This window comes from Balearica regulorum, chromosome 4 (genome assembly GCF_011004875.1).
Source record: "Balearica regulorum gibbericeps isolate bBalReg1 chromosome 4, bBalReg1.pri, whole genome shotgun sequence".
Lineage (NCBI taxonomy): Eukaryota > Metazoa > Chordata > Aves > Gruiformes > Gruidae > Balearica > Balearica regulorum.
In genome coordinates, this window is record NC_046187.1 from 36,884,435 (window position 1) to 36,911,944 (window position 27,510).

A 27,510-nucleotide genomic window follows, 5' to 3' on the forward strand; every position below is an offset into this window, starting at 1 on the left:
ATTTTTATACATTACATCATCCCTACTGCAGAACTCGTATATCCATTGGGATTTACTGTTCCATCCCCTTTGGAAGGGCTCACATTGATGTCATAACTGGATTTGTAATTGTGATTAGAATTGGAAATTCAAAGAGAAACATTGAAACTATGCAGTATTTTCTGCAACTGAAGTGTCAATAATATTACTAAGGGTTTTTTTGGGGGTGGTTTTTTTGGTTATTTTCAAGATATGTTACTGACACTAGGTCCTGTTTACAACTTGTAGAGTTGCCAGTAATTTATGACCACATATATGTGAAACTTTGGTTAATAATAGCATAGATTTTTCCAGAGTAGCATGAGTTTTTTGCTGTTACTGACTTGTGATGTGCTCTTTTTTATTATATAAAAGATTGCTTTTCTGAGGTGTAGGTTATAACACTAAATGTGAGGTTTGTCATCAAAGCAGAAAGTTGTTTGTGCATCAGAAAAATGAATTTTTCATAACTTTTTTCTAAACTGATTGTTGCATAATGTAAGTAAATACAAATATTGAATTTCCACCACTTAAACTTGATTAAAGCTGAGGAAGATTAAACGCACCACACACACACATTCATATGTTCTTAAATATTTTTTAAATAGGATATCCTCATTAGCGTAAGATTGTTCATTTAGAAACAATGTTTGCATATAAAGTACATATGGGGAAATGGGATCTGCCTGTGCATTATATTCGTAGAATACCAATACAGATCCTTTCAACACTGGCATGTCTATACAGATGAACATTGTGAGTGATAGTCCTAATGTGGACATTTGTCCACTAAAGCATGGAAGAAAGCTGTCAGTTCATTTTTTTTCCCAAGCATCTGAGCCACTGTTATGTGAGCTATGCTTGACATAGTGACTTAAAATGATTAGTATTTGGTGTCAGTCTTTGCACAAAAGGTTCTGTTTCTGAGTACTTTTAACAGTGCTTTTGTATTTGATTTGAATCATTTAAAATAATCATTTTGTTGAGTGAATTTCAAAGCTCTAAAAAATAAAAGTAGTACTTTAAATATCTTGAGCAACTAAGGAAGTATGTATAAACTGAAACATGGGAAAGATGGAATGTTCCAAGTTCCAAGAAGGCCAACAGCATCCTGGCTTGTATCAGGAGTAGCATGGCCAGCAGGAATAGGGATGTGATTGTGCCCCTGTACTGGGCTCTGGTGAGGCTGCATCTCGAGTACTGTGTTCAGTTTTGGGCCCCTCACTACAAGAAAGACATTGAGGTGCTGGAGTGTGTCCAAAGAAGGGCAATGCAGCTGGTGAAGGGTCTGGAGAGCAGTATTATGAGGAACAGCTGAGGGAATGGGGCTTATTTAGCCTGGAGAAAAGGAGGCTGAGGGGAGACCTTATCGCTCTCTACAACTACCTGAAAGGAGGTTGTAGTGAGGTGGGTGTTGGTCTCTTCTCCCAAGTAACAAGTGATAGGACAAGAGGAAATGGCCTCAAGTTGTGCCAGGGGAGGTTTAGATTGGATGTTAGGAAAGATTTCTTCACAGCAAGGGTTGTCAATCACTGGAACAGGCTGCCCAGGGAAGTGGTTGAGTCACCATCCCTGGACGTATTTAAAAGATGTGTAGACATGGTGCTTAGGGACATGGTTTAGTGGTAGACTTGTGCTAGATTAACGGTTGGACTTGATGATCCTAAAGGTCTTTTGTAACCTAAATGATTCTGTGATTCTAAGTCCAGAAGGTGAGTTGTTCTTTCACTTTCTATTTTGGATTTGCAAATACCTTTACTTTTATCGGATAACTGGCATATGTTACTTCCTCACTGGTCTTGCAGTTACCAGTTGTGAATGGGAAAAAAAAACCCAAGACTGTTTCTCCATATTTTGAAATGTTGATGTTATAGTCATGCCTAAAGGCTCCACCAAAGACTGCAACCTATTCCAACACATTTAAACATGACCCTTCCAGGACAAGTTTTGGTGCATGAGTATCAAACGAGCTTGAGATGAGGAAGGAGGAAATTAGAGGCATGCAAGAATTTAGTAATAAAAAAAAAAAAAAAAAGAACTGTAACCTGCAACTCCTGGCTTCTAGTCTGGTATCATGATCTTAAACAGTAATTTGTGAAAGTAAATTAGAACGGTGATAGTAAATTAGAAGTAAATTGTGTGTATTTAGTTTAACATAGCTTGGATTTTCATGTGTTTGAAGCTTTCTGCTACTTATAACTTTTGCTATGTGGAAACAATGCTATAATTCTTACTTGTGAATTATTTCAAGATTTATTTATTTTTTTTCTTAAAGGTGCCAAAAGTCCTTAAAACTAAACATTTCAGAGACTGAAAACATGCTTAAGGAGTAAAGGAGTTGACCAAGGTCTCAGAATAGATCTTTGAGCTTGTGTCTGTCATGGTACTTTAGGGAGATGCTTTGGTTTCTTTAAAAGCTGTGTTTGTTTAAAGTGAAGGAAATAGAGTTGTTACAATGGTAACTACACATTCAATATAATTCTGTTTCTAAGCCTTTAGTTGAGACTCGGAAGCCCAAGTTGCTGATATCAGGCTTCTCTCAAAGTGCTGTCACAGCTGCTAATGAAGATGCAGCAATGTCCGTTATACTTTCCAGGTAGTCTTAATCTTAAAATTTAAGCAAAATTTTGTCTTGACCAAAGGTGCTGGTTAAGAAAAAAGGTGGAATAATTTGCTTTATTTAAACACTAATAAGTCTGAAATAAAAATCTTATAATGTGTAAATCCTTGCAAATTTATTGGGTAGATGTGTATATTACAGTGCCCTGGCTAGTCGTGCCAAGTCTAATTGCCGTTGTCCATGCTTACATCTTCCCGTAGGTGACAGTTCAGTTCAGGGGAACTAATGAGTCCTTCGTAAAGCAAGGTAGATACCTTGAATTTACCACAAGGTTTGTGTGAAAATTCTTTCCCTTTCCTTCACCACCCCGTTAACATGCTTATGTAGCTGTACTCAGGTCACTTGTGAAACGACATTGTTCTTAGAGTTTGAGCATCCCTGAGTACTTTTTTAGTTCCTGGTATTTACACATTACTGATGGAAAGAGCTTGAGGAGTTTGTTTGTTTGTATAATGAAAAAGCTTTTGTTGTTTTATGTAAGGTCTAGTCAAAATATTAGTATTCTGTTGTATGAGTAATGAGTGTTGGGAGCTGGGCTTTAGTTTTGAGTGGTTAGCCTTAATTATCTTTGAATTTTCAGATAGTAAAGTTTAGACGTGCACCTGGAACAGCTGGCAGGTGTTATGTTTATTGTTGATGTGGCTGGCATAAATCTACACAAATTGTGCTCTGACTGTGCTTTGCATTATTTGTGTGTGTGTGTATGTATGTGCTAAAATGTAAAATATTTTTCTTTTTCTTCCTTTCACTTTGCTAAATTATATTACTCTTGAATGTTTTAATTTGGTAAATATAAAGGCCTGTAGCTAACTGCTTTTAAAGTCTGCAAGTGATCTATGGTACACAAAAGATCATCTTAAAAAGATCATCTAACAGCTTTTCTGATAGTAATCTTGGAACATGAAACAGTGTAGAATCAAATTATTAGGGAGACTTAATGTGGTAGGTGCACTTCTACCTAATTTTATTTAGCACTTCTATATCTAGGTAGCTGATCTTGTAATTGCTAGGAGAAAATGTAGTGTTAAATTTGCAAAATAGGACATCTATCAGTTGAGGGTAGTTGGCTGCCTGATTGATTTGATTGGGGAAGAGGAGAGGGAATGGGCATTTCTTAGAATTCTATATTAAGGTCTCTTTATTTGAAGGATGTAATGTTGTGTTTTGACTTTTTTCCTATCTAAAAACAATTTGGTTCATTTTGCTTGATAATTATTTTAAAAGTAAGGGACAACTGAAGTTGCATGGGGTTTGTTACTGATAAAAGCGAAAGGTCTGGATAAATGATTTCTGTACAGTTGCTAGAGCCAGGGCACAAAGATCTCAAGATATGTTAGTGCATGGTGTGTTACACAAGGGAGGATATGCAGGGGCCTGAGGAGAGAGTTCTCCAAGAAGAAAATGATCTTACACTGGTAAACTGGTTTTAGTGTTGATTTTAATTTCAAACCCCTCAAGTAAGCTCTTTGGAGAGTCTCCTTCAATAAAACTGTGGCTGGACAAAAGCAAAAGTTATTTCCTTCCAACAGACAATTGAAGTGAATGAAAATCCTCTGTAGCAGCAACCGGCCCTTTCAAAGTTAAACTTCCTCAAAACACCAGATATAAGTAGTTAGTTACCCCAGATGATGTCCAAGTAAACATTCAAGAAGATGGACAGAAAGGACTCAACATCACATATGGTAGTAAAATTACATGCAATTTCCACCATTATTTAGAGTCCAGAGGAGGGCCACGAAGCTGATCAGAGGGCTGGAGCACCTCTCCTGTGAGGACAGGCTGAGAGAGTTGGGGTTGTTCAGCCTGGAGAAGAGAAGGCTCTGGGGAGATCTAATTGCGGCCTTCCAGTACCTGAAGGGGCCTACAGGAAAGCTGGTGAGGGACTGTTTATCAGGGAGTGTAGTGACAGGACAGGGGGTAATGGGTTTAAGCTGAAGGAGGGTCAGATTTAGATTAGATGTCAGAAAGAAATTCTTTACTGTGAGGGTGGTGAGGCACTGGAACAGGTTGCACAGTGAAGTTGTGGCTGCCCCATCCCTGGAAGTGTTTAAGGCCAGGTTGGATGGGGCTTTGGGTCAACGTGGTCTAGTGGAGGGTGTCCCTGCCCATGGGAGGGGGGTTGCAACCAGGTGGTCTTTGAGGTCCATTCCAACCCAAGCCATTCTATGATCTGAGGAATCTGGAAACCCAATGGAGACTGGGGGTTTTCTGCCAGTCCTGTCTATGTCTACACCTTGAACATAGTGATGAGATTTTCACATTTTCCCTTAAAACTTCTAAGTAAGTTCAAGGAAAACTCTTAGAAAGCATATCGTATTTACTTAAAACAAAAATACTCCCCCTCCACTACTGCCAAAATCTCCCAATGCATAAACAAACAACAAAACCCAACAAAACCAGCTAGCATTTAGAGAAGATTGGAAAAATCTGGGGTTTGTTTGTTTTTAATCCATTAATATTTTATACTGAAACATTAAATAATTGTTCCACTGCCTTGGGTGGTCTCAGATACATTCAGTTCCATGCCAGACAATCATCCTTGCAATTCAAACGTGTCAGCATATTTCAGGTAACAGGATTCAATGGGGCTGGTAAAGAGCATAACGGTCTAGAATTTGGGCAGTTAATTGACCTCAAAAAAATCCCTGAGTTTTATTCTTACCTTTTTAACAGTGCAGCAGTAGGTTACACATGAAAGAGGTATGCATTAGTTAGCTTCCATAAAGTTTTCCTGCATTATTATACAGTGAAGAACATGAAATTTTGCGGGGGCCTCACATAAGTGAAGAACTTGTGTCCCTGGATTCCTGCTGTGAAGCTGGTATGGGCATAACGATATGTGGTGTTTTTTTGTGGTGTGGGTTTTTTTGTGTGTTTGTGTTTATTTTTTGTGGGTTTTGGGTTGTTGTTTTTTGGGTGGGGTTTGGTTTTTTTGTGTGTGTGTGGATATTTGTTTTGGTTTTCCTTCAAGACAGTAAGGCAATTTGTATCTCAGTAGTGAACCTTGTCCCCACCAGGTATGGGTGTCAAGGTACTGTTACATCTGGTAAAGAGGCCTTGTTAGCCCTGTATGCCCAGTATCATCATTCTTGACCTTAAAAGAGTGCTTGCTTTTTTGCTTTCATGCTTTTTTTTTTTTCACAGTTTAAAAGCAGAAAGCACATTCTCATGTTCTCTGATTTAATTAACACATTATCTTAAACTCTTGTTCTTACACCAAAGTGAGAAAATTTTATGAACATTGGGAGAAATTTAATCTATCCTGACAGACTGCATTTTTTCCACTCCTGAAGTACTGAAACAGTTAAGGAAATTAAACTAATTTGTGACCATTCTTCCAATTGAAGTAATTAATATCTCAAATTTTAATGTCTAATTCTTAACATTTAACCATGACAATATATACTTTTAAAGCCATGTTATGTAGATTAAACTTTAGGCTTGTGTAAGTAATAACCCTTTACTTGATGTAAAAACCACAGGTAGATCAGTTAAACATCACATAAAGTGACTTCAGAAGTATAAATATATTTCAATCTTGGAAGTAAAATTAAATAAGACCATTATAAGTGTTGCAGGAATACAAAAGATATATTGACCTTTAGGGTTTTTTTTTTTGTTAGAAGCATTGTTGGATTTAAAGCATAAATAAGGAGTCCAGAGAAAAGTCTGTGTGCTCTGTTACTGTGGTGAGCCTCTGCTTAAGTCGGTTTTGTAAGGTAAATAATCTGGAAATGGGACATCTTGTCACATTTGGGATGGGTATCCATCAGTTACAGGTTTTCTTCATGTCTCTTCTAACATAATTGTTGTATGTAAGAGAATTCGATGGCAAGTATTTTAAATGCATACTATAACTTGCTCCCATTTTAAGATGGATGGCATGCAAACAGAAAGTTTGCTGTACTGAAAACAGAGCTGTGCACAGAAGGTGACAAATGAGTCTGCCGTCAAAGGGAAGATTGGCAGTCTACCGCACATCCACCCAGCTGAGGCACCAGGCTGACTGCTCGGGGCTTGTCATTATTTTAAAGATCCGGATTATAGATTCATCTGCAGCAGCAGCTCAACAGAAGGGCATTTGTTCAAATGGTCTGTAACATTAGTAAATGTGTTATCAAAACAGCACACATCGCTCCATTGTAGCTGTTGCTTTGGTGTTGCCAGTGCTGCGGTGAACGTCAGTATAATGATGGTAATGCTGCAGCTTTATGGGAAAAAAAATTGATTTGACAAATATTATTGGTTGATCGGTGTTTTGGCCAAAGTGGTATTTTAGTCATAGAAACTCACCTTGGAGAACATATTTAGTAATTTTCCTTTATTCAACAGAGTTTTATTTAAAGTTCTCAAAGTTCTTGAGAAAATGCAAATAGAACAGGTGTGCCTGAGCAATCCCATCTCAGCCTTATGCTGATAAACTGGAACTCGCTTGCATGGAATTGGGTCAGATGGCCAGAGATTTAAATTACTGGCAGTAAATTTGCTTAAATACATTAGAATAAGACTTTCATATTGTATGGGACATTTAAATGTGTTGTAGCATTTGGAGTGAATTACTGTTCTGGGGTTTTGGTGGTTTCAGTTAGTGTTTTTAAATCCGATGGGAGCATCACATTGTTATTTAGTGATCTCTCTCATAAGGATAGTGGGAGGGAGGGAGCATCAGCATTATAAAACTCAGAAGCGTGCTCCTGGGAACTAAACAGTGAGGTGTCCAGTAGTGCTGAGCTTAAAATTAAGTTTTAAACCTTCATACCTTTCTAAGTGCAAGCAGGGGGTGGGAAGTAAAGATACCTCTGCCTTATGTACTCCATTCTTACACTCTTCAATTTAGGTGTCTATATTCCACCTGCATGACTGTGTAATGTGTAATGTAGTCCCTTCACTGTGAATGTTTTTGAGACACACATAATGGTTATGTTTCTTTGCCTTATTCCTTTGGTCTTTTTTCTATTTATTTGCTTCCCCCCCCCCGCCCTTAGTTTTCTAGTTACTGGAGTCATGACGTGGCAGTAAATTTCGTGACCTTGCAGTGTTCAGTTGTCTTTTGTCTAAGATTTTGAACATGAAGGAAATGGTACTTCATACTGTGTTTAAAGCGAAAGGGAAAATGTGTGGATAACCTCTGGTTTTGAGGTACTTCAGGAAAAGAATGGTTTCTGTGTACGTAATCTGTATAAAATATTAAGTACTGCTGAAAATAGTTGTGAGTTAAGGTGACTGCTTGAAATTGAAGATTTGAGCTAATCTGTTGTTGCAGCATTTGTCATTAACCTAAAAAGGTTGAATACTCCAAGCATTGTTGACGCTGCTTAGGAGAATAATATCTGTGTGCGATTACATTCTAGAGTGTAAAACAGCTGAGAGGCATTACAGTCAATGCTGCTGTGGTCTGTATCAGTTTCTACCTTAAATTCAGAACTATTGTTTATGAATCCTGAAACCTGTGGGTAGTCCAAAGATGTCCTAACATTTATAGTTACTTTTGAAAGGATTTTTTTTAACGTTCTGCTCTGTGAATCGTAGAGATGCTAGCTTTCTTATAAATACAATATTTTGAAAGCAGCTGGGGTTAGCCCGTCATGTCCAATTACTGCACATCAGGTTTATTAACATCTCACTTCACTCGCCAAAAAGCATTTGCAAAAATGTCTTGCTCTCTTCAATTTTAAGTCTAAGCAAGGTGTTCTTATGTGGATTTTGGAAATACATGAACACAATGTTGCAGTTAGGTTTTAGATAAACTATTCATAGTTGTTTGTGATGAAAATTGTCCCAGATATATCATTCTGGTGTCTGACACTGATTTAAATTCCATTAATTCTTCACTGAAACCTATAATGATTCACTGAACTTCTGCTTTAATTATTTTCTTATAAAATATAATTTATACGTAATTATTTTCTGAACTGATAATGGACAGTGCATATGACTACACTGCACCACCATACCTGGAAAGTGGTGGCAGTTGAGGAGGAAGGAATAGGGAAATGGAACCAACCATTTATCTCTTGAAATTGTTTTGACTCACAAATTGCCTGAGAGTGGTGTTTTCTTCACCTAATTACATAAATATGACTTTTCACATTTTGAATGCAAAGAGGTTTTTTTCTATTTTGGAAACCACCAAGTTTTCATCAGTTTGTTGCACATGAACATCAATTAAGCTTTAAGTTGCTTTAAATTTTGCATTCATGTATGAAGTACTGACTTAATTTTCAAACAGATGAGTAGAGCTGTATAGTAGTGACCAGCATAAGTAGTAAGGGAGTGTTTGATGGTGTCATCTGGAAGTTTTGACTTCCGCTACTGTTCTAATGGTTTTGTTCATGTTTGCATGTTACTCTTCAAGGCTTATGTCACAGAAACCTAAGCTGGATTTTGGTTGGAAATACCAACTTGATGGTAAGATGCATGTTGATAGCTATATAGGTAACGGAGTTCAGAAAGTGGTGCACTCCCTTCCTGCGCTGGGGAGACACTTCTGTCTTGGCAGAACTTCATTTTTTCCTGACACGAGCTTAAAACCCCACACTCCAATCTGCTCATGGTGTTAACCGCAAGGCCACCGAATCAGACTCAAGAGGGTTTTAATTGCTTTGTCAACAAGTAATATTTTTTAATTTTGTACTAGAGAGGGTTTGTCTAAGCTTCCTAGAATGAATAACTTCCGCTATTTCTGGTCAACACTTCATCAGAAAATTGATTGCGCTCAGCATTAGACTGTTTTACAAGGCTTAGGCATAATTTAACATTTTTAAGTCATGTTAGTTGTACCGGCATATTACAAAGACTTTCAAAAATTCTAAACTAATTTTTGTAATTCAGTTGTTTAAAGAATAACTTATCTTTTAGCGTATACTAGAAGACCAAGGGCACAAGTGTCATTAAACTCTCATAAATGTAAATATATTCAATTTAAAATGTGCTGTGTATGACGTGTTGTCCTTAGAATAACTGTGCAAGAAATAGACCAGATATTTCAGGATCTCTTCTTGCTTTACTAGAATTCATTTCCACTAATATTTATAGCCTCATTTACTAGCAGTCATTGGCAGTACCGAAAGAAATCACTGTGTAACAAACTAAACTCATTATCAGTGGACGTGTTATTTTGGTGGAAGGCAGCTGCGGATTGTGTGACATAATATTCCGTAGTATTCATTTTTTCCTGTGTGTTTATGCCTGTGTAACAACTGTTAAGTCTTTTATTTTCTATTGTTCTTGTTAAAAAAAGAAGAAAAAGACTTTGAAGTTACTTTAAGCACAGGTGGTCTCTGATTTTAAAGAATGCGTTGTAAACGTGTTATAGAGAACTGTAGTAAAGTTGAAGCCTAAAGGAAGAGCGGTGTGTTCCTGTTTGCCCTGGCTTGATCTACCCTGTGCTGAGCGACGTGCATTCGTGGCACTTAAGATGTACGTCGTATTAGGCTGACAATTAGTTTATTGCTTGCGCGTGTTCCCCGTGGCGTTTCAGCTCCTCTGCAGTATGATGTTGCTGGTATAACACCAGAAGTGGTATAGTGTTAAATGGGAGTGACTGGGGAAATTTCCGAGTTTAAGATGTAATTACAGTCAGAGAGGAGAATTATAAAAGCCGTATGTATGTCAAACTCTTCCAGATCTTGCATCCCCTTTTTGTTTTTAGTGGAATTTGTGCATTCGGTGCGCAAGGAGAAGCAGGAGCTATCCTCAGAAAGACTTTAAATGCTGCCTTAAAGGGTTCTGGAGGTTTACCTGCCACAGCCCCTGGGCGCCTGTGGCCTGCGTAGCGGTGGAGCTGCCGAAAATCTGAGCGAGCTCGTCAAGTGCACTGTTTATAAATACTTGATAACAATGTTTACAGCTCTGCAGCAGCACTCTTTTGGGTGGGGGAAGAAGGGAGGTGATGTCAAACCCTCTGCTTGATGCTCATCTTCATGAAAAGTCGTGTTCAGTTCAGGATTTGCAGAGGTAAACGTGGGTCCTTATTCCCACCCTGACTTCAGTGATATTCTTAGGAGCCAGCAGTGAACGGATCCCTCCCCTCTGGGGCTGCCTTGATCTTCAGAGGCTGATACCAGATACAGGCAAGAGCTTGCTGTTTTATCTGCATTGTCCATCTCTACCTTAATGAGTGAAATGGTTAAGTATCCGAGGGGGCGAGCCTCAAGGAATGTGGCTTCCATTTGACTTGAATATTTTGGTGGATAAAGGGAGAGGGAGGGAGAGGAGAGAGAAATCCACTTACATCACTCGAACTGCATTGAGTGTGTGCCTGTGTGCAGGTTAAGAGACAGACTACAGTGTCTTTGCTTTCTGCAGGAAGCAGCAGTGCCGTTTGTATCCTAAGAGGAATTTTTTATTTAGAAAAGGAAGCATTCTTTCTACCCAGGAAATGGCTTTCCTTGTGCGTTGCTATGCCAACTGCCTGCAGCCATGGTCTTCCAAAGTAAGCACAATAACGTAATTATATTGGCGTATTGCATTCAGACTCATGATTCTCTGGGTTTTTGTGTGTGTGTGTGTGTAACTGTGTTGTATTTTCGTTGCTGACTCTTTGGGCAGTAGACGTGCTTGTCTTGATTGCGAGGAACAGGCATCATAAAATTAAATGTCCATCAATGTCATGCTGCTAAGATTAATTGTGCAAACTTGGTTAGCTGAGTGGAACAGAGATCACTGGTCACTACTCTGTCAGCATCATTAGCAGCTAGGGGAGGAGGTCCCTATTCGCGTGCTCTGCCCTGATTTTGGGGGAGTGGAGGGTAGTGCTGGAGCGGGGCGGGGGGGGGAGGCTGCGTGTGTGAGTGTGTGTGATTGCAAATGAAACAGGAGTATTAACAATGCTTGGCTGAATGCTGGAGGCTGGTTCCTGCACCCTCACTAATATAATACTGTATTAAGCCTTTTTGAGGGAGTCTCTGTGCAGTCAGCCATTTTAGCTTTTTTCCTCCTTTTTCTTTTCTTCCCATTCCTCAGGCTCAGGGAATGGTTTTGTCCCCTCGGATGAATGCTGGATATGTAGGGTTTCATCAGGCTCTGTACGTCCTGACATGCTTAGACTTTCAGTGTTACAAAAATGGAGACTAACGCATCGTTTGGATTGCTGCTCTGCACTACAAGTGCGAGGGGGGTTTTGAGCTTACCAGTAGTGACACTTTTAGCTCCAGCTTGGTTTCCCCCCCTCCTCCTCTTTTTAATTTAATGCCGTGGAGGGTGACTTGCTATCCATAAGAAATTGGTACATGATGTGTAAAATCAGTTCAGCTTATGTTTCTTCATTATGAAACCGCTTGCAATCCCAGCTAACCATGGAGTTATGGGCCAGCAGGAGAAACACTCAGTAAGTATTGCAAATTCTGTTTGTTCTATCAATAACCTGTCACGGGCAAACTGCATGGAGATTGAAACTGCTTGTCGTCCTGCTCACGGGCTTTCCTGCTTGTGAATTTAATAGTGGGGTTTGAGGGAAAGCTGTACCTGAGGAGGCATTAGAGTCGGTGGCTGTGTTTAAGATTGTTTTTAGCTTAGAAAAGGCAACTCTGTAGGTTCTTCTTGATTGTTAAAAATTTACTGAGAAAATGCTGACATACAATGGGCAAGAAGCTACGAGCATTCAGCTAAAATTGTTATGCATTTGTTAAAACTTTAAAGAAATACTCAAGCTGTATAACAAGTGATATAATTGTAGGTAGTGATAAGAATAGATTTATTCTGTCTAGTGTATGGTACTAGTGTGCTGTTGCCTTGTAGCATGGCGTTTAACATCTGTGATACACTTATGCTGAAAATGCAGAAACTGTTAGTAAAACACGGAATGAACAAAAGGCGTAAGTACTGATGCTTTCTAATTGATCCCATGAGTCAGCTACACCTTTGTCATGCTTTAATCCCATAGGCTGCCTGTGTTTATTGTTTGGGAAAAATGCGTTCATAAGCAGAAGAGCAAACATTATTTAACAAGGCCTCAGGTGTCAGGAATTAGAAATTTAGGTTTTACATGATAAAAAGATTCTAGAAGTATAGATTCTTATGGCTTGGTAAACGTGTTTAAATCTTCATGCTAGATTTTATATGGCTCAATGTAACTTTCAATCTGACAATTTCTTTCTTGAAAAGATATTTTTATATATATATATGTTCTGTGCATACTGTGTGTGTTAGAATGTGCATGGGAATATGTACAGTATGTTCAGGATATAAAGTTAAGAATCGTAAGTATTGGGAAGATGTGATAGCAGGAACTTTTTAAAGGAGGAACATTGCCTTCAAGAATTGTTGTGTAGAAATACAGAAACTAATCTAGAAACATTTCAGAATGTGTCTAGTGGATTTTTCTTATGCATGTAGCAGACATATCACAGTTTCTTGTTGTAGACTGTTTTGTTCTTTTCCCTTCTTCTTAATTACATTTGAAGAATAAAGGAGTTCATGTTACCAAATCATTTGGTGTTCATGAAATCTTGAGAACTTAATTTAAAAAAAACCCAAACCAACAACTCCTTTCTTTCTGAAACTCAAGTACTGAAGAAGCTGAAATAGAATAGGATACCTTGACTTTGCAAACAGGAATAAAATGAGAAAGCTGCATATGTATTGTTTTTTCTACTGCTTTTTCTACTCTCCAAAGAATGTTGATGAAAAGTTCTAGGTTGATTCTGGCAACACAGCTTCTAAACACGTATATATTTATATAACATATATTTATGTAATATAAAAAATAATTGCTTATAGGTAAAGGAAAAAAAATTAACCTGTCATTTTAGAGACTCTACATTATAAGCTCTGTCATATTTCAGTTGTATTACTTTGAGTTAATTAAATCACAGAGATAAATTCACTCTCTAGACCAAAATGTAGGAATAATAAAAGGGAGAAGGTAAAAGTATGACTTTACAAGAAAATTAGTTTACCTTAAGAAATGTCCATATATGTGTAAGAGAAAGGAATCATACTTTGACATAGGGCTGGCATGCAATTGCAGATTTTGCATGAACAAAAGTGATAGTTTAGAGTTTATATATAAGTTTAAAATGAAACTGTTAGAGCACAATGTAGCTCAAGAATAAAAACCACTTTGTCAATGAAACTTTTCCATGGTTGTTCTCCAGGTAGAGGTTATTTTGCTTGGAAAATGGGACTGAAAGATGTGAATTCTTGGTAGAGAGGGAAGGGAAGCTTGGAGTTTCAAGGTATACAGGCTTTGTCTTGCTTTGCCTAAAAGGAAGACTTATTGAATTAATCCTTTCTGGTGATGAGTTATTTTCATGCTAGTATGTTTCCAGAATCCTAAATGTTTTATTGATATCTGACTTGATCTTATGTCAAGGAGAGAGCCTAAATTTCTTCTGTGACATATCCCATCTAGAGTCTCACAGCTTGATTTGCTGGGACAGTCTAGAATTGAATGCAAAAATCTCCTGTGCAAAGTTTCACGAAATTCTATGAATTAATTTTACTTATTGCTGGTAAATCTTAATTTCACACTAATTCAGTTGAGGAATGAGGGATATGGGTGAAATCTACTCTTCTGTGAAAATGGTGTGCAAACTGACCACTATGTTCATCATTGTGAAAATGGAGCAAGGAAAAGTGAAAAATTGTGTTGCATTTCCTGGATTATGTAATAGAAGAAATAAAATCAGCAGCATCAATGAAGTGTACTGGTCCCACCTGTCTCATATTTCATAAATTGGAAGAGTCTGAAGCATTGCTACAGACGCCTCTCTGAAGGTGTTGATCCTTGACACACAACTGAAGGCAATGTTCCTTGATACACAACTGTTGTCATCTACTGAACAGGGAGTAAAAGTTTGCTCTGAGTGAAAGAAGGCAGAGAAATGAAAGCTGGATTGTTGAAAAAGTGGTTCTGCTTAGTTCTTGTCTTTAAAGTACTCAACCAGATTTCATGTAGTTCAGTAGGTTTGTTCTATTTGGCTGTACCCTTGCTGGTCTTAAGAGTCCTCTCAACTAGCTTTGTAGTGCTCATTATGATTTTCCTAATCTTAAATATTAGGAGGATGAGTGATGTTTCAAAAAATGGTCATTTTATGGATGTTGAAACAACTGTCTCTTGAAAAGTTTCACACATCGCATGTATACCTGCTTTATTATGTGGAAAAATCACACGAAGGTCTAGCATATGAAGGTTCCCCCAGTAGACTCGGGCCTTTTAGAATGCTATCTTTCTATCTTTCATTTAAAAAAAAAAGAAAAAATTGACAAGTCTAATGGCCTTTAAAAATGTGACATGAGATGCATAGTTCTTTCATGACTGTGTAGTGATTAACAACTCATGAATTGCAGGGTACATTGGAGTGACTTATGCACAACCTGTAAGAAAGGATAAGTTAGATTTTTACTTTGGGTATTATTGAAATAAAGTCTGCTAATAAAGCGTAAGTTTCACTGCTAACCCAGTGACTCTCCTTTAGAGATCATGTAGCTACTAAAATCTTTTGATGTGCTTGACCTGTCTTGAATTACTGAAAAATATTGAAAGCAGTAAGTCAAATCTTTGGCTTGTTCTTACCATATTTTTGTTCACAAAGATTTGTGGTCCTTTGTGAGAGGCCCCCTTACTCTCAGGTATGAGAAGGAAATGAGTGGTATTTTGAGGAAGAGTCTTGAGTGGTAATTGTTCAAATACGGTTATTTTAGTTTGGTGTATAGTAAGGGTGTTGGTTGGCATGCTTTCTTATGAAATCTAGAACTATACAGAATAAGCATAATTTTCTGAAAGAGACGCATCATACCTAGATATTTTTTATATATATATATATATATAGATGTATCGGGGGCAGGGGGGGAGTATGAAAAAGAGCTCCAACTAGGTAGTAACCTATTAGCAACTGTAGCTGCTGATGGTTGTGATTTTGTTCATCTTAATGAGTTACATTGCACTGGGACTTGTAACAGATTTTTTTCTGTTGTTGTTAGACACCTTTATTGCTTGTTGAAACCAGATTTCTGTTTTGCCCCCTTATTATTATTCCTTTCCTTTTAATTTGTATATTTTGAAAAAATAAAAGTGCTCTCTGAAGACCAATAAAGGATTTTTCATGTGTACTAGGAATAGTATTTCGCTTCTTCATAGATGCATTATGATACAGCCTTTGATTACATGACCATGTATCTTCCACAAGATTCATCTCAAGATGGATAGCTCTGGTTTAATGAGCAGCTGTTTGATATTTTGCAATAGCTTCATTGTTCAAATGGCCAGGTTGTGTTTATGGCATACTATTAAAGTCCTACCCAGAACATGAAAGCATGAATTTATTTTTTTTCTTCTGTGGCTTTTTTTAGGTGTTTGTAACTACAGTGTTCATGTGATTCATTAAAGTAGTGCCGGGGGACAGGTTATCTTCATTTTTCAGGTAGCTCTGCTAAAGCAAATCTGTGGCAAAAAGTAAGGACAGAATTTTGAGAACTTAAGATGCTTATTTCTCAGCATAGCTAGGCCTAAGTAAGTGTTCTGAGTATGGATTTTGTTGCTTGAATTTTCTGTGTATTGGCCCAGTTCAGACACCTATGGCCTAATGATTGCCTGAAAGGTTGATTTCAAGTGACTTGCCTGGCATCCTACCAGAGATCTGTGGTAGAGTCTGGCTAAATTCCTGTTCTCCAGGACAACATTTAACTGTAGATTTTCTCAAAAGCTCATTAATAGAAAAATTTGGGTCATTTCATAGGAATGAGAGCGAATGCATTAGTGACCTGTAGAGATGGCAGTGAAAACATCCTTGGCACATAGGAGGTGTCCTGCCACCTTTCTGTTACTATTTCAAGGCCTGGGGATTGCACAACAAATTTAAAAGAAAAAAAAGAAGAAAAAAACCCCAAACGAACCCACACCAAGAAAGCTACCATCTATACGTATATTGTGTGTGTGCGCACAAAACTGCTTTCTCTACCTTCCTAAGAAGTAGCTGAAATTTTTCCAGGTCAGCATGGATAGTTGCCATAGAAGATGTCACAGTAGGGCATTTCTTTAGCAAGTTTATGACGTAGGAAAAGATCGGGCCTCACAATGAGAATTAGGAAACTAACATAACCAATATTACCAGTTCTGGTTTATGTTCCAAAGCGGCCAAATCTAGTGGTGCTCTTAGAGTGCTATTTATGATGGTGTACCGAAATGTGTCATTATAATACAGATGTGAACCTGAAAAGGAAAGTCAGCTTCTTCCAAAATTCTATTTTGAGACCAACAGACTAATATGATTTATCATTACTAAGTTGTAGGCACTCCTGCCTGATTTTCAGGCATGCTGAAAATCCAACAAAAATTGAGAGCTGCTGATACCCAACAATTAAAAAACCACCAAAGTCAACCAACCAAAAACCCGTAAAACCCAACCCAAAACCCCAACCCAACCCAAAAAATACCAACAAAACAAAAAACTCACCAAAAAAAGGGCCAAAGCTCAAAAGAAACAAAAAAAACCCTAAAGCCCTTAAGGTCCTGTAGATTTGTTCCTGATTCTGTAAGTTAATAAAGGACAGAGGAAGCTCTATAAATGGGTATGGATAATGGAATATGTTGTGCTAAGTAGCGTAAGTTAAAAATACCAGGGAATTTTGAATATGCACATAGAGTAGCATGAAGTCCATTGTAACTAGAAGCTAGCATAGTCAGCTGAGGAAATCCTGTGTCTCCCTACCTCAAGTTAATGCTTCCATCTGCAAAATATTTGCATGCCCTTGCAGAATACTGGCTCGAGAGTTTTAAACAGCGGTACTTATGCTTGTACTTAAACAATATCGAAGTGCATAAACCTAACGGTTTAGCAAATGGACCTGTAAAAATATGCCAGCGAGATGAAGTAAGTTAGATTTTTTTTTTAAATTTCAATTTTAATTATGTAAGGCAGGGAATCTCAGACAGCGATATGCAAAGAAATATGTAGCTTATGAGAGGATTAGAAGCTGCTGCAGTTGTGTTGCTTGTTTTTGCGGTTGTGACTGCCACTACTGCTACTCCAGTACGCAAAAACAAGAGGAAGTGTCTCATGTTCTGTATCTGCTGCTGAGACGACCTGAAGCTCATCTACAAAATACTACTTGATAGCTTTACAGGTTGTCTGCAAAATAAGTGAAATGTCAAAAGATAACAACACATGATTTAACAATATCAGCATTAGGAACCATGTTTTCTAATTTGTGAACTAGAATTGGATAAACATTTAAACTGTGTTCAAACAATCAGCTCTCTGGGATATGAATTATGTTAATACTGGAAACTCTAAAGAATAATTTTTTTTAAAAGCCTATTTAAAGTTTGATTTTCTTCAACCGTCTTAGATGGTTTTTATTCCCTGGTGTATTCTAGTCTTTAAACTACTACAATTTAGTCATAAACAGCATCCTTGATGTTTGAAAAGCTGAACTAATTTTACTAACCCTTTCATAAATACACAGTGGTGTGATTTTTTTGTCTGGCTGAAATAAATACAAGATTTTCAGGATCTCAGGGTTATTTTATTAAAGTCTGATACAAATTTTTTATATCCTAGTTACAACAGCAAATATATAACTAGATGATTATTTTCACTTACCATTATTGATGCATTCTTCTTCACATTCTCTAAATTTAAAAAATAATGGAAATAGAAGAAGAAAATCTTGATAGTAGGGTATTTTATGCAGGTAAATGTAATACTGAAGCAGTGTTTCCGGTGTTCTTTATTGCCAATGGATGACAAGTACTACTGTCTCTGAAGACCCTACATGAAAAGTATAGTTAATGTTAAGGATTTGAGAAAAGTGAGAGATTAATGTCTTGAGATTTACCCTTGACCAAAGAACCTTGTAGCTGCCACACTTCATTTTCAATATTGTATTTAAGTCTGGTAGTGAAGGAGTCTCCGCTCAGTGGGTTACTTGTGAAAGCTGATCCTATGCCCAGGAGCTGCAACTTAGAGGAGTGTTTGTCATTCCTTCCTAAACTCTGTGTTTGTATGGGGATACTAGAAGGGCAGATGAAGGACAACAGATTGCAATGCTTTTATGTGGGTGATGTTGAAGGTAAATAGCCTTATGTTTACATAGCACCTGACCCAAATAGTGCTGCTACTTAGTCCCTCCTATATCGGGGTGGAGATGAGCTATTGCCTAATTTTATTTTTTTTTTATGTTTTGTTGTTTTGCTCGGAAAAGATGCAGGATCGCAACCAATTGCGTTTGGTGAAATGACTGGAAGATAGGGTGAAATTTTATGTAGGTGATATTTGTAATTTGCACTTGCAATGCTGGACTTGCTTATTAGACTAGTGCAGTATCGTAATATGCAAGAATGTGGATCCAGCCTTTGGCCAAAAAGTTTCATCTGTCTTTTGGGGTTGCTCTCGCTGTAAATGTGAAACTTGCTACCATGAAGCAACTTTAAGTATTTAGCTAACCTGGCATTCATTCTCTACTTAGCCTAAACCTTAAGCTGGTCAAAAAGCTAAAAATAAGGGCATCAGTCTTTTTGTGATCCATGGTCTCCATTGCAAATGTTGGAGCACAAAACCCAGTACGTCTACCTTTTGATACCTTATTTCAACTGCCTCAGGGCTGGTTGGTGACCAAGTGAAAACATTGCTGATGCTTGGTAGCAGTAATGCTCCTCTTGTTACCTGCAGTTACCTGATCCTTAAAGGTATATGGACAGCCAGGGAGGAAACACAGTGTAAACCCAGACAATAACCCAGTGGTCAAATTCCTCAACCTGTGATTTCTTTCACTCAGTCTATAAATATTGCCTCATTTTATCTGACTGCAGCCTGTCAGCTTGCTTGCTTATAAGCACAGGCGCTGTGCGCTGGGTCATTTGGACACACTGACTGGATAGGATTTATTAATTTATAGCTTGACTCCAAACTGTGACTTTGCAAGTAAGAAAAATGGATTAAAGCTTTTTTTTTTCTTCCTCTGAAGAATGATTTCATAAAAATGACATCGTGCTATTTTGTAGATCTGCTCCCTTTGTGTATTTAGTCATGTTGGCTTGCTTTATATGCTTTATAGTTAAAAATAGGCTTTTACTGTTCTGTGCTGCTGTTATTCCTGCAGAGCCAGGAGAATGGGAGCTGGGTTGTGCTGTTAGGACTCCATCCACAGCATTGTTTCCTAAATGCCTATCCGCTGCTGTGCGCCTGCCAACCTACCGAATGCTGTAGGAGTTACATGAGTGTCAGGAAGGTCTGACGTGGGATGATTTGAAAGGGCATGGTAATGCCTGAAAAAGAGAATATGACTGCAGAACTGGACCATAAATTTAATCCTGGTAGTGGGATCAATGGCCTGAAAACGGGAGGATGAAGGACATTGTACTCGAAAACTGGCTGCATTTGGTTGTGGTTGAAAGAAATAATCAGTCTAGATTTTGGGAAATCTAAACTGAATCGTGGCAGTTATTTCTTAGTTGGCTATATCCTAGGTTTGCTGAACCATCAGCCCTATTCTCATTTTAACCCAACTATGATTTTGTGCTCTTGATTTGCTTTTTTTCCTTCTTCTATGTAAGCAGCTAAAGGCACTTCAAAACTTGCATTGTAGAGTTGTCTGCCTCTGCTGCTTCACTGGTCAGCGTACAGCTTGACCTCCAAATCTTAATGTATTCCTGATAACGAGCTAGGAAAAAAACCCACAAAACTCTTCCAAATACTTGGCAGGCAGTAGGTCTTTACTCGTCTAGATTGCTCAGGGAGGAGCCAGATGTCAGACTTAGACATGTGTCCCTGGTGTGCTTGCCTTTTCAGTTTTGACCCACATCACCAGTGGATTTTTAGCTAGGTTTTTTTGGTCTTTGAATAAGATGATGACTATAGGGGGCTTTTGTTTGAAATAGCCATAAATAATGTAGAAGGATCTTTTTTCTGTTGTCCTCACTTTTAAGGAACCACGAGGAAAAGGAAGATGCATGAATTTATGGATTTCTGTAAAGTGTCCTACTTAAATAATTAACTCCGCGTCTGGAAATGGTGGTCCACTGAATTTTTAAAGGCAATAGAGAAGACTCGTACTAATTCTTTTAAAAGCGAAGCTGTTCACAGCAGAATAAAAAGCAAACTAAAATGAAAACAGTGTTAGTTTCTGTGAATAACCATAGAAGCCTGTGTGCTAGGTGTACTTTTCCTTGCCTGTTGGTGAATGACTTCTGCAAACATTTTCTGTTGTCTCACTCCAAGAGTTTCTGTCCTGTTCAGTCTTGCTTGTTTCCAAAACAGGAGGTTGTTTTAGTTGCTAATTTTTAATTTTTTATTTAGTTTTGGGAGAAGATGAGAGATTTCTTGCACTTCAGAGCAAAGGATTTCAGATATTTCTGGTTAGCAGAGAGTTTCCAAGGTCCCCAAATACAGCTGCTATTCCTAAATAAATGTATACTGAAGTGTAGTTTCACCAACAGTGGCGTGCATGTCAGCAGTAGTATACAGAAAATCTACTTATCTACCTCTTTCCTGTTGAAGGAAGAGGTTGTTTAGACAGTTAAATGTCATTCCTACACCTGCCACTTCCATTAGTATTGTACATTACTATTCTTTCTTCCCTGGTACCCAGGGAAAACTAAATTTAGGAATTCCTGAGTTAGAGTAACACGATTTTTTAATTTGTTTTTAAGTGGAGATTCAGTGTTCCAGCTGGTGTTTTATTCAGTTAAGCATGCAGAGATAACATATTTAAATGTAGTAAATGACTAAAACATCTACCACTTTTCTGAAAGAAAGTAACCTTCTTGATCTCTTGTACCATGGGGTGTTATAGCAAAACTCATTCTAGTGCTGTCATAAATCAGCAATTAAGATTTGATTCTCAATTTTTCTGGTTATTGCAAGGTGACCTAATGCCGTGGGTGATGTACATGCACACACACTGGGTCTCTATAGCTTATCTTCTGGCAGGTGGGAGAAAACCCCATGAACTTCACTGATTGTTTTTGCAGTTATTGGTCCTGGTATTTCCAGCTGATTTCTGTGCTGCTTATTTTTTCTGCAGCTTGGTAATCTCTGATTTAAAATCCCTTCCTAAATGGGCACCAATGAAATATTTCATGGTGTCAACAGAATATATAAGTTGCTACATGAATTGTGGTTTTTAGTATGCTGTTGACCTAAGGCAGGAACGTAAGGGATGATTTAAACTGTGTGCACACCTACCCACACAGAACAAATAGATAAATTTCTGGAAGTCACATCTGAATGTCAGGATTTTAAGCAGAATAACATGGTGTTTCAATTCAATTGACAATGAATCGACCACTAGCCTTGGTTTTAGCAGGCACCGTGTAGGGTCGTCGTGTTTTGCTTCATCATTGAAGGAAGCTGAAAAACCATTACCTTGTAAATATATTGTTGTAGATATTTGGAAAAATTAGGTGATAAAAAAAAAAAAGCTACTTGAACTTAGCATTTGATATTGTCCAAAATTTTCATTAATTTTCTTTTGTTATCATATGAGGGGAAAATGTAAATAAAATAATGTAGCAAGTGAAGCTGGGAATGTTATAGCAACATTCACTGCTGTTATATTGCTATGGCATGAGTACAGTTGCATTTTCAAAACTTATAAGTAATAAATCATAGATAAGGTAAAATCATACTATTTTAAGATTTTTGCAACGTTAGTCATGTATAAAGGGAAATACTTGTTGTTTAAAAATATTTTGAGTTGTCCTGTTGCTGTGCTATTTTTGTTATCCAGAAAAATAGCGAGACATTACATATATTAGTTTATAATACAAATATGAAACCTCTTTGCTCTCTGTACAACAGTCTCAGAATTAGCATCTATAAGCTTTCTTTCAAAAATCACTTTATTCTAAAAATATCATCCTCATTTTAAAGCAGAATTGTTTGCCTTTTTTTTACCAGCCTTTTTTTTTTTTAAATTTTGCATCATTATTTTGAAATGCTTACTATTATGTAATTAAGAATCTCGAAACTTTATGGTAATACACATTTTTACTTTATATGAAAGAATGCTACAATCGGAATATTCTTAAAACCAAGGTTGAGCAAGTACTTTGATAGCCTCTTGTGTGTTGAGAATATGCGTCCTGCAATATTGTGTTTCTTCAGTTTTTGCTTGAGGTGAAGCAAAAGTGTGCGTCTTTCATTGTCAGACAAGGAAAATAGAGGAAGTTTCCATTGTAGAGCAAGCACATGGAAAACGTGTAGTTGCAGTGCATGACTTCTTATTTGGAGCCAGCCATTAGCAGAAGAAATTACACATATTCCTTTCCTGTTGCTTAAGGTACTGAAAAGCAGAGTTGTGGCATTAGGAAAAAAACAACCCCACCCACTTTTCTCATGAGCAATTCCTAGATAATATAAAGGAAAAATAATCATTTAGTTAAAACTCTAAGGGTGGCATTGACATCAAACATAAAAAAAATAATCTGTTTAATTACTTATGAATTGTCATGTCTCTATTTAAATTTTCATCCAATTTCTTTCAATTAATTTGGTACTTTATAGACGTAGGACTCAGTGTACAGATGGAAGTCTCCAGTGTTTGCATCTGTGCACAGCAAGTCCCCGTGTATCTATATCTTTTAAAAATATTTTCCTTGGAAGTGCACAGAATACTTAAATCTTTACCAAGAACATACCAATAAGAAAATCTAAAATGTTATGATGTTAATGATGTTGATTTTTGTCTTTTTTCCTCCTTTGGTTAGTATGCTTATGAATGATAAAGTATATAAAAAAACCCAAAACAGGCTGGCTTCAGATTTTTCTGCTTGGAGGAGTGACATGGATCTGGAAGGGATTTTCTGGGTCACTGCCATCACACACTGTTGCACAGCACGTTCGTAACTTTGTCTAGCTTGGGTTTGAAAGCCTTCTCTACCACAGCTCCTGTTGAGCTTGGTTTTGAGGATCTCTGTGGTTCATTAGGTAGCAACCTTCTTTCAACTTCCTGCTCATTAGGCTTTGCACCTGCATTGCCTTTTACTGGAAATATTTCTTTTTCCTCCTTCCTATTTGTAGGTAGTGATCATACCCGTTCTCAGCTTGGGCTGAATAAGCCATCGTCCTCTTGCACTTTCTCAAATGCTAATTTTTCTTTTTCTGATAATCGTGATAGTTCTCTGAATCTATGTATGTTATGACTTTAAGTCCATCTTTATTGAAAACAGATAGCTGGGAATGTGTGCAGCATTTCCAAATAAGGTCTCTGCTGGGGCTGTGGAGAAGAGCCTAGAACTTCTGTATTTCTGGATGATGCATGTTGTGATCTCATTGGGTTCTTCTACTGCATCACCTTAACGGTTCAGTCACCTTTTGATTAGGAAATATACTGAAACTCTTTTCACAGTCATTTCTGACAGATAAGTTCCTAGATTCTTCATTTTCGTCTCCAAGTGCATGATCTCACATCTTCTCATGCTGTATTTTATTTCTCTTACTCCAAGTAGGAGTCATCCTATTCTGACAGTGTCCTGCTCATCCCTTGTACCGACAGTGTCTTTGCACTGTGATACCATCAGGGTTTTACCAGCACATTTGTTTTTTCTCCTGCTTGGAAAAAGGGGAATTCTAAGATATTTCCTATATCTATAATTTTTCATATTCAGTCTTTAAAAAAAAAAATAATTATTTGGGTAGCCCTTAATTTATTTTTTCTTTATTCTAGAATCAATTCGCTATGATTTCTTTTACTATTGTAAGTCAGTTCAGTGCAGTAAAATTCAGTGCTGTAGTTCAGTAATTAAACTGCAGTAGTTCAGATTAAGCAGCTGCACTTCAAAACTGGGTTGTCCCTTCATGAGTGTTTGAAAAACTTAACTAGGCTTAGTTAGGTTGGCTAGAGCGCTGTAATCATGCAATGAAATATTCCGTGATCGGGTATAAAACAAAAAAAGCAACACGTGGTATAAGAACGCCCTACTGATGGAGCTTTCAACACTTGAAGTTGTATACATATCATAGAACTTTGCTTTAACCATTTAAAATGTGCCTAGGATAGATGTTTTCACCTCTGGGCTACACTCTTTACTTGTCTGTAGTGGTTTTCAATCCTGAGTGGTGCTTTAAAGTTGAAAATAAAATCTGGCTGTAGAGGCCACCAGTTTTGCCCCTGCTGGTGTAATTGCTCTTAGCATCCCCCATGTACGCTTGTTAGACTGCTGTGTAAGAAACCCCAAACGAGTCTGCATGCGAGGTATGCATGGGCACCCCCTCACTTAAAATGTTCCGTAGGACTTAAAACGTCTTGCTTGAAAATGTTTGAATTAACATTTCCTGTAAACATATGTGCCCACATAACGTGTTCTTGAACTTTTTTTTTTTTTGCTTTTACATCCTTAGGCATAAATCTTTTATCTGGTTTCCTGTGGAAGCAAAGTTTCTCACCAGGTTCTCTGTTCCTTCCTCTCCCACAGTAACTTGTAACAGGCCAAAGAGTTCAAAATTTAACCTTATAGGTCCCCCAAAAAATCCTGAAAGTAGGCCATTTAGTTTCCGGTCCAGCAGTGGTTCTCAGCATATTACACACCCAAACAGCCACAAGAGAAAGTATTTAGAGATACCTAACTGTGGGAAAAACATCAAGTTGAACATGCATTATGAAAATAATTTATTCCCAAGAGAGAGATCTCTGCAAAGCCAGCCTTTATTATTTTTTTGTCCTCCATGTCTATTGCTAGTAAATAATGGGGAGCTTTTACTGAGGTTCAGTGGTTGAGCTCAGTTCTCTGCGCTCCTACCCTAGAGGTATTTCAGAAGTCAATTGAAATGCCTCAGAACGGTCTTTCCTTCAGCCTAAACTGCACTCATCATTGAGTGCCTGTCCTTAGTTGTCCGTTCTCATTATGTAGCTTTCCACAGTATGAATTCCCTTCCCGATTTTACTCGGTGTTTTTGGGAAGCTGTTAGTTGGTGTGCGGGCGTGGGGTGTGCAGGCTCTGTTAGGGCTCTAAATGGGAGTGCCTGGTGAGACAGCGGGGTGCTCCCAGGAGTTACATGGTATGTCCTTGTAAATCTGCAGGCGTAATATACTGAAATAGAGATTCTGCTTTTCACAGTAGTTCAAAGTGACTAAGATTGGGATCTGATCTAAACTGTAGGCACCTTATGAAATAAACAGATCAACATAAAATACCAGATGCTTAATGAAAAAAGAGGAGGAAGACCACCTACATACTCCCTCCTGCAAGGTTTCACTTCTGCTGCACTATTTGGGAAAAATTTTGGCAGACCGTGTTTCTCCATGTGGCTGAGGTTGTCAGGGAATTGTCGCTACTTAAACGTATATCCACGGTCAAACAGTCGTAGAATGGTCATCTTAGTTTGATCCCTGGAGCAGAACTGTTCTAACTTTAAACCCGCCACAAATTCCATATTTTAAAAGTACTAAATTTTCCTTTGTTGTCCAGTGAAGAAGTTCTGCTTTTACCAGGTCTGACTGAGACATACTTCTGAGTAAGATTCTAAATAAAAATATTCTGATCTTGCAGATTTGTTGCTCATTGTAAATACATTATAATTGTTTGAGTTCAGAATTTCAAACACCTGAGAAGAGCTTTGGAGAATTGTTTAGCCTGATTTAGTTCAGTATGATATAGTTCAGTTTAGTATGATTTGGTTCAAATCCGTTCTGCATTTTTTCCTTTTGTATTCTTGGTTTGCAGTCACTGTAAATACCTGTATGATATGATTTTTCCTTATAAAGTGCTGCATTGAACCTGTGCCATAAATGCTGTCAAAAGAAAAAGCAAATAATAACAGATAAAGTAGTTACATTAAATAAGAATGGTTGTGTGTCAGCGATGCATTTCATAGTTTTTCTTTGAAAAGAGATGTCCCTGAGAGCTTTTCTCCATTCCCCAGATACCTGTTTACATTTCAGCACCTCTGTCCCTCTGCAGAAGTCAATAATCCTTCAAGCAGAGGATAATTGTGTTCAATGCATTAAATGCTCATAGGATTAGCTGCTGAGAGCTACGAGACATACAGTAAGTGGCAGTCATTGTGTGTTTTTCTAAGGGAAACAAAATGAAGTTCTCGTGTGCTTGCTCTCTCCCTAAGACCAACATTAGCTTAAACTTCTGAATAGTTTTATGGGGGGCTACCTATAGCAAACTATCACTGCAGGAAAATACGAAGAGTTTGCCAGAAAAGATCCTTATAATGATTATTGTTAGAACTGTTCTGCTGTGGGCTTTCTATATGAACAACTGTTTCACAGCAATACTGCCCAAATGCTATATTTTCAGAACATGGGTTGCATCTTGTGTTGTAGTCAAGATAAAGAACGTTTTTAAGAGTAGGTCTTCATGAAGTTTGAGCCACAGTTTCACATAAAGATGTCTATTTGAGGAAAATTTGGAGATTCAAAATACATGAGATACTATTGTGTAAAGTGATTGATATACAGAAGGCATAATTCAAGTCAGAAGGTTTTTATTTTGCTCTTGCTGAAGTTTTCAGAGAAAATACATAGAAACTTCTTAATGTTTTCCATCCCACCCCTAAGTACAGGGAAATCCTGCTTCCATGGGAATTGCATCCTAATTTGACCTGCATATAGTTTAAACTTTTATTTTAAATTTAACTCTGCCCTGGACATGTCAGCCTTCATCATGTGTGCAGGCAGAATCGATAGAAATTACTTTATTATTCTGTAATTACTTACATTGACTACTGTGTTTTAGGTCACTGAACCATAAAAATGTTTTCTTTGATGTCTCTCTTGGTTAGTGAAAGAATTTTGTTGAAATAGCATGTTGATGAATACGCACCATTATTAGAAGTATTTCTTCCTTCAGTCATTAAATATCATAAATCTGGATACATCCTTAAAATGCATACAACAGACTTACAAACACTTAATATAAAAATGAACAATTACATAAAATAAAATGTTACTGGATTGATAGGATACTGAAGAATATTGGG

The 27,510-nt window shown here is 37.5% G+C and overlaps 1 protein-coding gene across 11 annotated transcripts in view; it reads left to right on the forward strand.

Annotated features, from left to right (window-relative positions):
• Positions 1-27,510, forward strand: part of RAPGEF2 (Rap guanine nucleotide exchange factor 2) — a 190,817-nt gene that overhangs the window by 109,258 nt on the left and 54,049 nt on the right. For 3 of the 11 annotated variants that reach the window (XM_075751805.1, XM_075751809.1, XM_075751807.1), the window contains exon 1: positions 11,476-11,966. The exons of the other annotated variants lie outside the window; for them this stretch is intronic. In XM_075751805.1, the coding sequence (XP_075607920.1) occupies positions 11,907-11,966 (60 nt within the window). In that variant the 5' untranslated portion in view covers positions 11,476-11,906. Of the gene's footprint in view, positions 1-11,475; positions 11,967-27,510 lie in introns of those variants that run through there. 11 annotated transcript variants of the gene reach the window in all.